The sequence below is a fragment of the Nematolebias whitei genome, chromosome 9 (assembly GCF_014905685.2).
Source record: "Nematolebias whitei isolate Nwh7 chromosome 9, NemWhi1, whole genome shotgun sequence".
Classification (NCBI taxonomy): domain Eukaryota; kingdom Metazoa; phylum Chordata; class Actinopteri; order Cyprinodontiformes; family Rivulidae; genus Nematolebias; species Nematolebias whitei.
The window spans coordinates 2,296,377-2,311,087 of NC_056506.1; the positions used below are offsets into that span (position 1 = coordinate 2,296,377).

The 14,711-nt window shown below is 45.9% G+C and overlaps 1 protein-coding gene across 1 annotated transcript in view; it reads right to left on the reverse strand.

Annotated features, from left to right (window-relative positions):
* Positions 1–136: 136 nt before the first annotated feature.
* mrpl37 (mitochondrial ribosomal protein L37) overlaps positions 137–14,711 on the reverse strand; it is a 138,165-nt gene continuing 123,590 nt past the window's right edge. The window contains exon 8 of the mRNA XM_037681972.1: positions 137–671. Coding sequence (XP_037537900.1) covers positions 137–671 — 535 coding nt within the window. The remainder of the gene's footprint in view (positions 672–14,711) is intronic.

The following is a 14,711-nucleotide window of genomic DNA, read 5'->3' on the forward strand; positions in this document are numbered from 1 at the left end:
TACATACCAGGCATGAAACTAGCAGAATAACACTGAATAACATGTCTTGACTTGCCCGATCCCTATAAGATCAGGCTGAACTCCGTACATCTTTGACACCCCATCCACGGAGTCAGACTGTTCCCTCAACCCACACTTAAACTCCAAGCGAGTCCCGATCTTCATCAGCTGTATCCACTTTTAAGACATCTTCCTCGTAATCCAAATTGACCAGATCCTCGTGATACGGTGCTGGATCTTCAGTATCGCTAGGCCCAAGGCTTTGGGCCTCCTCGTCAGCAGCATCCCAATAATCCACTATCGTCAGCTCGCCAGAGTTGACCTCTCGTGAGTTGCCCACTTGAGATGTCGGATCCCCGGAGTGATGTGCATCCTCAGATGAAGGTGGGGCTGTGCTAGTGACAGGCTGAGAGGATGTCGCCTCCACACTCATGGGAGACTCAACAGGAGTGATGGGCTCATAGATGGGTCGTCCTTCATCTGAATAGACCCACGTATACGCCTCTGGCACTCGCTGTGGTCGTGCTTGCATCGATTCTTGAGGGGCATTTACTGGCCCATCAGGATGAGTTGGGTCCAGAAATGTTCCATCCGGGTTGATCAGGCTTGGTGGGTTAGAATCTTCAGGGCTTGTAGGATCATACGGAGCAGTGCTCGTGGAGTTGGTCGGACTAAGTGGGCCAACTTCAGTGCTCACGAAATGATCAAGATAGGTTTCCAATTGGTACAGTTCTGGGCACTCCAGGGAGAGAATCAATCAACCTTTATTTATACAGGTAAATCCCATTGAGCCTCGATGACTCATTTACAAGAGAGACCTGATTTCAACAAAGAAAGATGACAACAATGGACAACAGCAACAACAATAAACAGTTATAAAAACTCATACTACAGGTTGTTTTTTTTAACAAATAGGATGGCTAAAAGGAAAAAGGTAACAAAACAAAAAACAGCTAGATTACAAGACAAATGTAAAAAACTAAAAACAGGAACATGTCTGCATTGGACCCTGCCAGGAGTCCAACAGATTCTTAAAGACACTTAGAGAGGTCAAGGTCGAGAGCTTCAAATCTTTTTGTAAGATATTCCAGGAAACAGGAGCGGAGTAGGAGAAGGCCCTTTTGCCTAGTTCAGTCCTCACTGAGGGAACACTGCAGGTAATAATGTCCTGAGAGTGCACTCCGTAGCTGCACTCACGCAGAGACATGTAGGAGGAGACTCCAGGGAGAGAAGGGGCGGTTCAGGAGATGCTGCCCTTACTTCCATGGGTTCGGTCTCAGGCTGAGCCCCCGTAGATGGCAGGTCAGGTGAAGTAACGGCTGGGGTCTCATGTCGAGTCGTCACCATCAGGGTTGGTGCCAGATGGACGTTAGGTGGATTTGTATTCCATTCTTGAATTGTTGTCATCACGGGAGTCGGAACCAATGGTGGAGTGGCTCCTAGGTTTGCCCCTAAGGAGGCTGGCACTGTCGGGGGCAGAGGCTCTGATGATCCCTGCATAACCCCGAAGGATGGGCCGTGGACCAAGGGCAGCCCAGTGTACAGATGGATTGCCACGAACCTGGTGACGTTATGGAGGTGTTCCCACAACTTGGCTACCACTGGGTAGTATGAGGCTCATGGTGGGATAGCTCCCCTTGGACGATAGGGCACTGAGTTCAGAGCCGAGGTCCAGATGACTTTGCAGGTGCGCTCTGTTTCCATGCACACCGCTGTGGATACTTGCAGCAGACTATGGGGCTCGTCTGAGACAAGAATTCCATTCACCACAGTTCTGGCCACCAAGCCAGAGTGACAGCACTGGCACCACCAGGACGAACCGACAGCCCAGAGATATTTGGTTTCTGTCAATCCTTTGTGACAGAAACAGCAGGTTACTTCATGCTCCTGTAACGACAAAAGGGGATAAAACAAGATTTAACACTACAACACAATTACTACATTTATTTTTTATTTTATTTTTATTTTTTTATTATTTTTATTATTATTATATATTTTTTCTTTCCTTTTTTTTTTCTTCTTCCCTGGGTTCCATCGCTTTTCAAAGGCCCTCAACCGTTACTGGACCTATACAGGCCATCAGCCGACATCAAGGACCTCATCGAGCAATGTTGCCCGGAATTAAACAGACATTAGATTAATAATTAATAATAGCATTAGCAGGGGGGTATTTAAGCATTGTTGGTTATAATGATTAAGATTCTTTGTATTTTTGGTGAATTGGGGATTCCATCTATGGAGATTCCGTGGCCTCCACTTCCCTCCGGTGCAGTAGGAGCAGGTTCAGGTCTGGTTTTGAAGATTGTAGCATAAGTCATCATCCAAACTACGATGGGTACTGTGGTGCAGAGACCAGTCCAATATAGCACAGAACAGATCCCCCAGGCCAGACCCCATCCAATTAGGATGACTATCTTCAGGGTCCATCGTTGTCTGTTTTGGGGTCGCAAGGATAGGGTTTGGTATAGTAGGTGTGCCAGCACGGTGATGGTTATACACTGTAGCTCCTTCCATCACCGCCATCACGATTCTTCCAACTATGCTCCCACAGTTTGTGATGGGTATAGACAGAGGGGTGAGTGTGGCCACACACTCGAGGGTCACTACGATGGAATCTACCAATAGCCAAGATGAAATCACTACTCTCTGCCGGAGTGAGGTCTGGACCCTTCCCAAGACATAGGTAACAAATAAGTGTGGCATTATTTCAGCCCTCTTTAGGATTACATGGGTCACGATTATCTTGGCGTAGGCCTGGAAGGCCACAGGGAATCGAATCAATCTCCCATTACCCCACTTGCCCGTGTGGCAGTAGCACATCCATGCAATCATTATTAGGAAATATTCTGTCGTGCTCCCCTTAAAATGGGATGGGCATCTTGGCCAAGAGGTCTGCATGGGGGCCGTAGTGCTATCTGAGTCTGCATAAAATGTACTCACATCAGTTGGAGCACTGGTTGTTGGGCAATCCATGATGTTCTTGACTCCGAGGATCTCTTTGAGTTCTGCTCTCTGCTGCTCCGGGGCGGATGTGAGACTGTTTCTGTGTTCTCTCAGTTTTAAGCCGAGCCAGCGCCCGGTTCTGGTGGGAGTGGCTTGTAGTTCCTCCCACATGGGTGACACATGGCCTTGATACCTTCTTGTAGGACCACACGTTCTAATAAGGCAACAGCTATCACTCCAACTAAGCTTGCCAAATAAGGCCAGATCTGAAGGAAAAGAACAACTATCCATCCTTCAACGGTTCTTCTGCCTTCCTTGATCACTTCACCTACTTCATGCAGTACTTCCGTGACTTTACGGCCTTCTGTGTAACTAACAGTTTCATACCAAGCACAGTCATGTTCTTCCTCTCCCTTGCCACATTTTTCCAACTTTCTTCTGGATATTGACATGTGAGATTAGAGTAGATTTTGTTTGGGCCTACCCAATCGTAGCCATGCAACTCATCGCCAAAACATAGGCGTCGTCTCAGTGCATGTCCTTCGGCCAGAGCAATCATAGAATTGGAGACGAAGGGGACAATCACTCCCTGAATACTCTTTCTAGTTTTCAGCTTATGTCCTAATATGACGTTAGTGCAACTTGTACCATCAGGTACAGATCTTCTCCATTTTCCGTCACTATACTTTTTCCACACTACCTCAGCTGCATGAGTTATGAATTCGTCGTTATAGTGATTTCGACAGTAAGTATCCCATCCAGGTAACTCGTAACAAATCCTGCAGGCCAAGCTAATTGTAGACATCTTTTTTCCCATTACAAAACATTTGCCATGGCCTTGGGCTGACATACCTGCCGGGACGATATAAAGCATTTGATCATATGTCCTGCTCTTTGAAGTAAACTGTAGCTAAGAATTGATACCTGATCCAATAATTAGCAGAGTGTTTTAAACAAAGGACCACCCATTCTCTTATTTCTTCCTCCTGAAATCCCCACCAAGTACATGAGTCATCTCTATGGTGATACTCGTGCCAGGCTTGGAGCAATATTTTGATCGTCTTTTCTTTCTTTAGTTCCATACAGTCATAGCGCCAAGTGGACATGACTGCTACTTCTGTTTCCCACAGTCTGCATCTAGGTGATGCCCCACTACTCTCCCACACTGAGTTATTAAGGCTAAGGAAAATTTGTTCGGCTACACATTCATCAATTTTGTTAAAATCACCTTTTGGTGCACTAAATAGCTCGTTTGGTTTGGGCAGCCTCTGCACGTACATGTCTGAGTAATATGGCCCCATCAGGCCTGCATAAGTCCTGGTATACCCTTCCACAAAGTCACCTTCGAAGTGGGGCAAACCAGGGACCACCCATACCCAGGGCAATGTCATGTTCAACCAATCTTCGTGCCAGGCATTAACAGGATGAAATATAGCTGCCCAGCTCCAGTAATAATATCTTTGATTTGCTACTGGGGTTATTGGTAAATTATTTTGAGATTTACACTCACCATACAGGTTCCAATAGCAGATTGGGAGCTTCTTTAATTTGTTTTCCTTACAATATTCTGTTGCAGCCTTCTCTGCCCCGTTATCATTGGACTCTATCTTTACCATGTATATTACATTGCCCGGCGGGACTGTTTCATCATCATAGGCCTTAGTTGGTCGTTGGTGAGGCTTTATGTCGGTTGCATTGGGTTTGAGTATCTTCTTGTGTCTTATAGTGTGAATGGTTTTAATTCCAGTACGGTTCCGATACGTTCCAGTGTGATTTCTTTGAATGAGTGGGGGTATTTTGTCACAGTCTAAATGGATATTGCCCCATAACTCCCAACGTGGGAAGATCGCCTGACAGCTTTTGGCGGCACGGGATAGATCACTTCTTTGTCCCAGTGGCCTTGGTGGGCCAACCCTGGCAGTGGTCGGCAGGCCCGATCACATTGCCATTCGGGTGGTTCTTTGTCAGGGTGTATCCAGTTACATCTTGTTGTTCTTTTAACTTATCCTGATGCATGCTCAATAATCCAGGTAGAAAAATCTAAAAAAGTTAAATCTGGTCCTCGGAACATTAAAAAAAAAAAAACCAAAACAAAGCAAATCAACAAAAAAATGTAGAAACGTTTCGTCTCTCATCCGAGAGACTTCCTCAGTCTGAGGAGCTGTATTCAGCTCAGTCTCTTAAATAGCACCGTCTCAGAGTGGATCAACCAGTTTTGCTGCTGACAACCAAAACTAGCTGATCACATGCTCAAGAAGGACCATCAGCCTAACAATGGATCATTAGCACACTGATGGCTGTTTACTGTTCACAGAGGGCTGAGTGATACTAGCAATCACAGCATTGTAAGAGGGGGACAGTTGAACCTGGAGGCCTCCACCCCTGTTTAACGATGGACGATTTAGAAATCGTCCATCAGCTTTTTCCTCCAGGCTCGATAGCCCGCTCGTTTCACTCGATTCTAAGTCAAAGTTTGATTTTGAATGGTCTCATTTTGGTTCCATGGCATGAAGATGTTGCTTCGAGTGATATCCCAGCAGGTCATGTTTGCATATTTGAATCTCCTGTGGGAGACTGTTACATGTGTGAGGCTCCATGGTCTAATTCTAGCTTGATACAAAATAACCAACAACATTACAAAGCCTATTAACACTACGAGTCCCCGCATCAGGGTACGTAGACAAGCTGCTTTATCCTTAATCGTAATCCTTGGACAGTCCTTAGGTCGGTTGGGGGTCGCTTCATCATCTGAGTCTTCGTTGTTTGAATCATCGCTGTTCGGGTCTCTATTTTTCAGGGGGATCATTTTGGTAAAGGGCCTGTTTTGCTCCTAGCTCTTGCCGTTCTCTGAGTATCTGTTGACTGTGGTCACTCGTCCTTTAAGAAGTTCTAGATATAGCAGAGAGGGGTGTGGCAATCCAGGTTGCAAACATTTCCACTGCATCACCAACCACTCCGTCGGTTCGGGTTGGGGTCCATATGCACCCCATACTGTATTAACATAAGCTTGCCAAATTGCTCTTTCTAGTCGCCCGATGTGATCGAGATGAGTACGACGTCGTCTATTTATTGGGCCCTCTTCGTCTAACATCTCTACCTGAGTTATAAGTGGCTGGCCTTTGTACATTACTTGCACTCTATATCCTGATCTTGCCCCTGGCCTCACCCAGCAGTTGTAAGGCGTCATCACCCGATCCCTTATCACCCGCAGGGGTAGATACTGATTTTCTAACACATACCGCTCTGGTCTACATGCCCTTTTATAGAGTGCCCTTTTCATGGATGGACTCGTGGTCCAGATCACCATCTCTCCTACAGAAATTTCAAAGAATCTGCTTTGATATGGCTCTCGGTAGTTGGGTCCCCACCTTAGTTTATTTCTTAATCTGGATACATTCAAATAGACCACATTGAATATCCATGGGGACTCTCCTCGGGAACATCTTGCTGGCCCAGGCTTTCAGCACACTTGGTCTTTTGTCCGTTTTGCTTAGTTGAGGCTTTTCAGCGTCATTCTTACTGTCTTCGATCGGCTGGATTGTGGCCCCAACGGAGTATACTCCCCTGTATGGTACAATGATCATCTGCACGGAAACTCTAACCCTCTGGGTGGAGTCTGGCCTTATGGGAGTGTCTACCCGTTGTGCAGCCGTTCCGGGTATCTGCAGCACTCCTTTCCTCTCCCAGGCTTCCGGGGTCACTAGATACTCAGCTGTTTTTTGCTTGGGTCTAGCCCCGTGTATAGCCCATGCATCCAGGCTGGTGGTGTGGTAGTACAGATTTGTGTGCCTGGTCCCTGCCTCTCGAAGAACCTCCGGCAGGTCGATTAATGGGAGATCTTGGTTTAGGATTACCTCTGCTACCAGTAGAGCCCATGTTGTTAGCTCCCAGGGGCCCTTCCAGCTGCCTTTTTGAGCTTCTTCGTTCACTTCATCAGGTAGCTGGTTTCTTTCACCTCCATCTGTTCCCGGCGGGTCCCTGAAGACCAGTGGAAACTGATTAGTGCTGAGAGATGCGTTTCTCGCTTTTCCCATTGTGGGATTATAGGGCCAGGCTTGTTGCACTGATTGTTCGAGCAAATCCTGAGGGTTCTAACATTTCCCTTTCTTTTTAGCCTCTTCCCCCTCGTTGGGTTTAACTATCCCTGGATATAATGGTGGGGCCGAGGGTGTAGCGTTCGGCCCTTGGTCATAATGTTGCATCCTTGTGTTTTCTTTTGGGGCCTCAGATTTTCTTTCATCTAACTTGTTTTTAAAGGACTTGAGGGGGTCATAGTATCTTCTTACTTGCCAACCCACTGCCCTTTCTGAGTGCAACCGCTGACCATTTTGCATTTCTTCTTGGCAGCTCCCGCAGTATTTCACGACGGTTCCGTTCCACTCACAAGTACAGTCTCTTGGGCCTTTGCCATTCAGATCCCATTGTGTTATTATAATCATCCGAGGCAGGACAGAAAATCTGCACTTCCCACAAATAAATGCATCCATTACTTTTATAGGTTTCACTTGGAAATCTCGGACATATTGCTTACTTGCTTTAGGTTTGAGGGGTTTATTTTTTCCCGGTCCTTCCCAGAGAAGAGGTAGACAACTTGGGTCCAGGCAGACGACACAGTTGTTTTCCAGCTTGTTCCATCTGAGGGCTTCATCTTCTGTCGACAGGTATCCTTTTTTAGCATATTCCAATGTTTTCAGAGCCCTACCTGCCCAAATCTCTGAAGCTGTTCTTCGTAGGATGACTCCCCCGCATAGAGTGGCCATTCTAATAAAGGGGAGCGTGGTACTTGGTTCTTTGGCCATACTCCAGTTTCTGGTTTTAACTTAGCTAGGAATTGGCTTCAGTTGCTCTATTCCTTGGATCCCTTTCTTTTCTAACTCGACTGTGTTTTTGTCTAACAGTCTCTTTACTCTGTCTGTGGTGTTGTATTTGGACCTTACTGCTACTGCTGACGTGTGATCCTGTGCTCTGACCCACACCTTCTGCCCCACCTTGAATGAGGTTTCAGGGTCTGGCTGTTCCTCCTTATCATCGGAGCCCCGCCCAGTTTCCTGCGTGGTGAACTGTCGTTGGTTAAGCTCCTCTGAGAGGGAGGGTCTACCATCTCAACGCCTATCATTCAGGGCCTGTCCTATTTCCACAGTTTTAGTACTCCATTCTTTAGTATTAGCATTTTTAGCAATCCAATTTTTGACTAAACCTATGGCTCTTTCGGTCACTCCGTTGGCTTGAGGTGTGTAGGGAGGTGAATACACACGCATTACCCCAAAAGTCTGGCACCAGTGATCCACTTGTGCATTGCAAAAATGCATTCCATTATCAGTTCCCAGTTCCTTTGGAATGCCTAATGACCCACAGACCTGCTCTAACATGCTAACAACACTGTTGCCATTAGCTTTTCTTGCTGGCTTCACTACCACATATCCTGACATTGAGTCTGCTAGCACTAGAAGGTATTTCTCTCCCTTCTTGCCCGTGACTCCCAGAGGCCCAGCTACATCCATGCACACTGAGCCCCAGGGTATGGTGCTTTTGATAGTTTGCCCATCCACTCGGTGCCCTCGCCGTCCTGCGTTGTATTGACCACATACTTTGCAGTCCTGCAGCACCTTGCAGACTTGTTTTAAAGGGACCCAGAGTTCCTGACTCTCCAACTCCTTACGTGTAGGTTGTACGCCCGCATGACCTAGGCCTTCATGCACGCCCCGTACAACCTCTACCACGTACTCTTCTGGGACCCTCCGACCTTCAGAAGTTCTGTTTCACTTCTCGATCCCGACAAAAACTATTTTTCTCTGCTGGACATAACGATCGACTTCTTCGTTGCCCTGCCAGTATTTTCCTTCTCTAGTGTGGGACATTTGGTGCTCTACCTCTAACTGCAGATTTAGCCTGGGTTCAGCTATTTTCTTCCACAAGTCTTGGTGAGCCACCACTTTTCCCTTGGCACTTTCAAATCCATTTTCTTCCCATATGGATAAGTCCTCATTTAAAGCTTGTGCACAGTAATGACTGTCAGTCACTACTTTTGCTCTTCTCACTTTTTTGTTTGTCAATTCTAGCAGTCCTTCGAGTATTGCCGTAACTTCTCCTGTTTGCGCACTTCCTGGCACTCTCCCCCCCCCCACGGTAGTACTTGTTCCCCTGATATTTGAGGATAAATCCCCAATGTGCTACCTGATCAGATCCCTTCTTGGATCCGTCTGTGTAGACAGTCCAGTCATGCATTTTTTGTTGTTCAGGTGTCTCTTTTGTCATTTTCCTGCTTGCCGGCTGTGCCGGTCCTATCTCTAGATCCGGGTCTAACAAAATGTCTTCCCCATCTTGTGTTGGTAGCTTTGGTACTTTCAATTGTTCCCTTTCTGAGATATTTGTGCACTTGGCTCTGTGTTATGACTTTAATAGGCTGCCCTTGAGCCAGATCTTTCAGCATTCCCCAGTATCTAGCAAGTACTGCTAATTATTTTTCTTCCTGAGGAAATTTTTTCTCAACTGAGGTTAACGTGTAACTCCAAAGAGTAACTAAACCTCCATTTTCATTTTTAACTGCTATCATGGCATCGTCTTCCTCATAGCTAACTTCAGCTACGAGTTTTGTCATAAGGCTTCTTGGTTCTAAGCGTACCGCTTCCTGTATTTTTGTTCTCAGTTTTTCCATGTCATTTTGGTTTTCAGCGGTCCAAATCCAAGCTTTTTTACTTTTCTGTTCGTTTTCCCTTTCTCTTTTCTTAGGCAAGCATACAAGGGTTTGGCATATTTCTGATAGTTGGGGACATGATCTCTCACATAGTTGCATAAACCTAAGATTTTTTGCAGTTCATTTTCAGACTCGGGGGGCTGAATCTGTTCGAGTTTCTCTCTGTAGCCTTCTGAGAGTCCCAGATCGGCTGTTACTTGAAACCCTAGATAGTTTATTCGAAACTGTCCAAACTGACATTTCTTCAGATTCAATTTCAGCCCTGCTTCTATGACTCGCTGCACCACCTTTGCTAATCTTTCCAGATGTTCTTCTTCTGTGTCATCTGCGATAAACACATCATTGATGTAAACTGTGGCACCTAAGTCTTTAAGCACATCCATCACGGCTGATTGAAACACATTTGGAGAGTTTTTGTATCCCTGTGGCAATCGCTGCCAAACGTAGCTTCTCCCTTGATGGGTGAAAGCTGTTTTCCCGTGTGATTGTTTGGCCAGTCTGAGCGAGAAGAATCCATTTGCTAAGTCGATGCAGGATTTGTACTCTTTCACTTGCAGGGTTTTCAAAGTACCTTGTGGGTTGATTAGGCTAGCTCGGTTGGCCACTGTTCGTCTGTTAAGTGCTTTGAAGTTGATTACTGGTCGCCATCCTCCTTCGGCAGACTCGGGTTTCTTTACTGCCTGGATGGGGCTGTTAGTAATAGGATTTGTTTCTTCTCTAATGATCCCCAAAGCACTTAATTCTCTTACGATTTTGTTCATTTCTTCAACTGCCCCTGGGTTGAGGGGATACTGTCGCACAGGTGGATGTACTCCTCCTTCGATTATGTGCACAAATCTTGGACCCAAATCCCTGCAGTCATTTTTAAACTTGGCCGCTGAGGCTGACTTGATGATTTGTTTTAACTTCTCTTTCCCTGCCAGGGAGAAGTCGCTCTCATTTAATTTTTGCTCTGTTACTTGGGGGATATTTACAGGTTTATACCACTCTCTGATTTCCTTTTTTTTTTCATGTGTTGGCCCTATTTTTACTAATCTGGATTTGAGTGTATTCAGCAATCTATTCAGGGCTCTTCGGTCTCTTTTTGGCTTTCCTAGTTCTTTCAAATCTGTTACTGTCATGAGGTTATAAGGTCCCTTTATCCATACAATTCCTTTCCATTAGCCAAAAGACATTTTTTCTACGGTACCATTAGCCAATTGGACCGTGAGGTGTCCTATTGTTTTTAGGTTTCTGCGGGTCATTGACACCTCTGCCCCAGAGTCTATCAGGGAAGGCTCTCCACCTAGTTTAGTGTAGATTTTATCCCCATCCCAATAGGCATTCTCTAGGGTGACCCACAACCTTTTGGCCATCATTTAGCTGGCCCTCCATTCCCTTTCGTGCGGGACTCTTGGAGGGCCTTCTTTTCCTCTGGGGTGAGCTTTGCGTATTCCTCTGGCAGTATATATTTGCCCACTTCTGGGGTGTTTGGTTTGCAGCTGGAGCTTGAAATATTCTTGGTTACTGGTTTTTGTACGGTGACTCTTGCGGCCTTGGGGGCCGCTCCCTGTATTGTGGTTGCTGGGGGGCCCTTTCAGCTGCCTTCGGTTGTTTTGGGCTCTGTTTTGCCTTGCTTTTATTTCGCTCATCCCAGAACTGCTGTTCTAGGTCGTATGACTTCACTGCCTGATCTATTTGGGCGACAGTGGTCTCATGTTGGGGCATTTTAGCAAATGTGATTTCTCCCCTTCTCCCTTTTGTTATGCTTCTCAGGGCTTTAACATATCTGTTAGGGGGAATTTACTTGTTTGAGTTGATACCAGACTGGTGTGAGGCGTTGCCCTTGATCCATGCGCACTCTTGTCCATTGAATCTGAGAGTCCTCGTCGTCCATATCCTCCAGGACTAATTTCTCATACTAGCTTTGAGCCAACTCCCCTTTACTCACTGGGTTTGTAGTGACATTACCAAGCCACAGCTTTTTTGCTGCTTCACATTCAGTAGAGCTAACGACCATGGGCCACACATCTTTGATGTATTCCTCAGTGGTCTCTTGGGGTCTTTTTTCTCTCACTAAGGTTTTCAGCTTTTTGTACTCACGATAACTGTCAGTGTCTGAGCCGGAGGCTCGGCTTTGGTCTGCCCGCTTCAGTTCAGGGGTTGATTGAGGCACATGATATGATGGATTTGCCTCGGCCGTGGATGTGTCATCTTCTTCATCGGCCGATATTTCATCTCGCAATTTCTTTTCTGTTTCTTGGGCATATTTGTAGGCAGTCTTTTTCATCCTTCTTAGCATCACATCGTGCACTATTCCCAAGTAACCTGTTCTAAACTTACTGGTTAAGGGTTTGTGGGCTGCTAAGGTGGGGTACGAAGGCATCATTAAAATGTTGGCCCACTCTCCCAACGTAGCTTTTACAGTCAGTTCCACTATCTCCTCTGACCTGTCTGCCCAAACTGGTGGAATGTCATAATGATTTTGGCCAGCTTCAGGGATGTAGGTTCGGCACCCATCACTCGCCTGTACCGGACCCCAACTCAAGTCTCTGGCCAACCTTTCCGACACCTGTGTACATCCAGTATCTCTACCCCCTTCTTCTGTCCTTTCCTTTGCCCTATTCTCAATGGCTTGATTGGACCATCGTATTGGCCTGCTATTGATCCTAAGCTGGCACTACCTCCATCATCTGTGTCCTCCTGACTCAGATCAGCCTCTGGTTCTCCCTGTGAGCTCTCTTCATCGCTTTCCTCTCTCTCTCCATTTAATGGTTGTATTTTTGCTAGTGTCTTACACCTTGACTGTCCCTCTTGTGAATCTGCGCCACTTCTGCGTCGTCTTGTGGCTGAACTTTTCAAGTCTTTTTCTGAGGGTGAGGTCAGAGGCGTTTTCGATCCCTGAGGATTAATCCTTAAAGGGTCCTCACTTTTCTTGACCCCCTGTGATGTTGATGATTTCTCTGTGTCCTCTTTCCCTAACTTTAGGGGTTCTTCAATTGGTTTTTCCTCTGGTTTTGTCATTGAGGCTACGACCCTTGATTTCCGATCCTCATCTAGACGAGTGGGAGTTACAATAATCAACTCCTTCAATGCTGCTGCTGTAGACATCTCTTTTGCTAACCACATAGCTGAGCGAATTGCCACGCGCTCAGCTATCTCCCACTGCAGGCGATGGGACCGCAACCCATCGACACTCATCACCAGCCACCTAAAACCCTGAGTTATGGCTCTGGATACTCCTCATTCGATGGCTCCTAACATCTCCCTCATACAGGCCCTTCTCAAAAAATTAGCATATTGTGATAAAGGTCATTATTTTCCATATTATAATGATAAAAATGAAACTTTCATATATTTCAGATTCATTGCACACCAACTGAAATATTTCAGGTCTTTAATTGTTTTAATACTGATGATTATGGCATACAGCTCATGAAAACCCAAAATGCCTGTCCCAAAAAATTAGCATATTTCATCCCACCAATGAAAGACAAGTGTTTTTAATACAAAAAACGCCAACCTTCAAATAATCATGTTCAGTTATGCACTCAATACTTGGTCGGGAATCCTTTTGCATGAATGACTGCTTCAATGCGGTGTGGCATGGAGGCAATCAGCCTGTGGCACTGCTGAGGTGTTATGGAGGCCCAGGATGCTTCGATAGCGGCCTTAAGCTCATCCAGAGTGTTGGGTCTTGCGTCTCTCAACTTTCTCTTCACAATATCCCACAGGTTCTCTATGGGGTTCAGGTCAGGAGAGTTGGCAGGCCAATTGAGCACAGTAATACCATGGTCAGTAAACCATTTACCAGTGGTTTTGGCACTGTGAGCAGGTGCCAGGTCGTGCTGAAATATTAAATCTTCATCTCCATAAAGCTTTTCAGCAGATGGAAGCATGAAGTGCTCCAAAATCTCCTGATAGCTAGCTGCATTGACCCTGCCCTTGATAAAACACAGTGGACCAACACCAGCAGATGACATGACACCCCAGTGACTGTGGAAACTTGACACTGGACCTCAAGCAATGTGAATTCTGTGTCTCCTCTCTTCCTCCAGACTCTGGGACCTTGATTTCCAAAGGAAATGCAAAATTTACTGTAATCAGAGAACATAACTTTGGACCACTCAGCAGCAGTCCCAGGTGAGATGCTTCTGACGCAGTCTCTTGTTCAAAAGTGGCTTGACCTGGGGAATGCGGCACATGTAGCCCATTTCCTGCACATGCCTGTGCACGGTGGCTCTGGATGTTTCTACTCCAGACTCAGTGCACTGCTTCCGCAGGTCCCCCAAGGTCTGGAATCGGCCCTTCTCCACAATCCTCCTCAGGGTCTGGTCACCTCTTTTCGTTGTGCAGCGTTTTCTGCCACACTTTTCCCTTCCCACAGACTTCCCACTGAGGTGCCTTGATACAGCACTCTGGGAACAGCCTATTCGTTCAGCAATTTCTTTCTGTGTCTTACCCTCTTGCTTGAGGGTGTCAATGATGGCCTTCTGGACAGCAGTCAGGTCGGCAGTCTTACCCATGATTGCGGTTTTGAGTAATGAACAAGGCTGGGAGTTTTTAAAAGCCTCAGGAATCTTTTGCAGGTGTTTAGAGTTACGTCGTTGATTCAGATGGTTAGGTTAATAGCTTGTTTAGAGAAACTTTTCATGATATGCTAATTTTTTGAGACAGGCATTTTGGGTTTTCATGAGCTTTATGCCATAATCATCAGTATTAAAACAATTAAAGACCTGAAATATTTCAGTTGGTGTGCAATGAAACTGAAATATATGAAAGTTTCATTTTTATCATTACATTATGGAAAATAATGACCTTTATCACAATATGCTAATTTTTTGAGAAGGACCTGTATATCTTTCATCGCTGGTCGCCTCCTCATAGCTTATAATCGGGACATGTATTATGGCATAATGTGGAAGGTCAGCACCGCTAGTTAGGCTCACTTTTGGCTTCAAGCCTTCCATCCACTGTTGTAAATGAGTTATTAGGCCCGAGCAGCTAAGCGCTGCGCGCTGCGAAGGCCTATTGTAATTGTCGTTTCTAATTTTTTTCCGTCAAAGAGCGCTAATTTGGAGGCCTTAACATATCC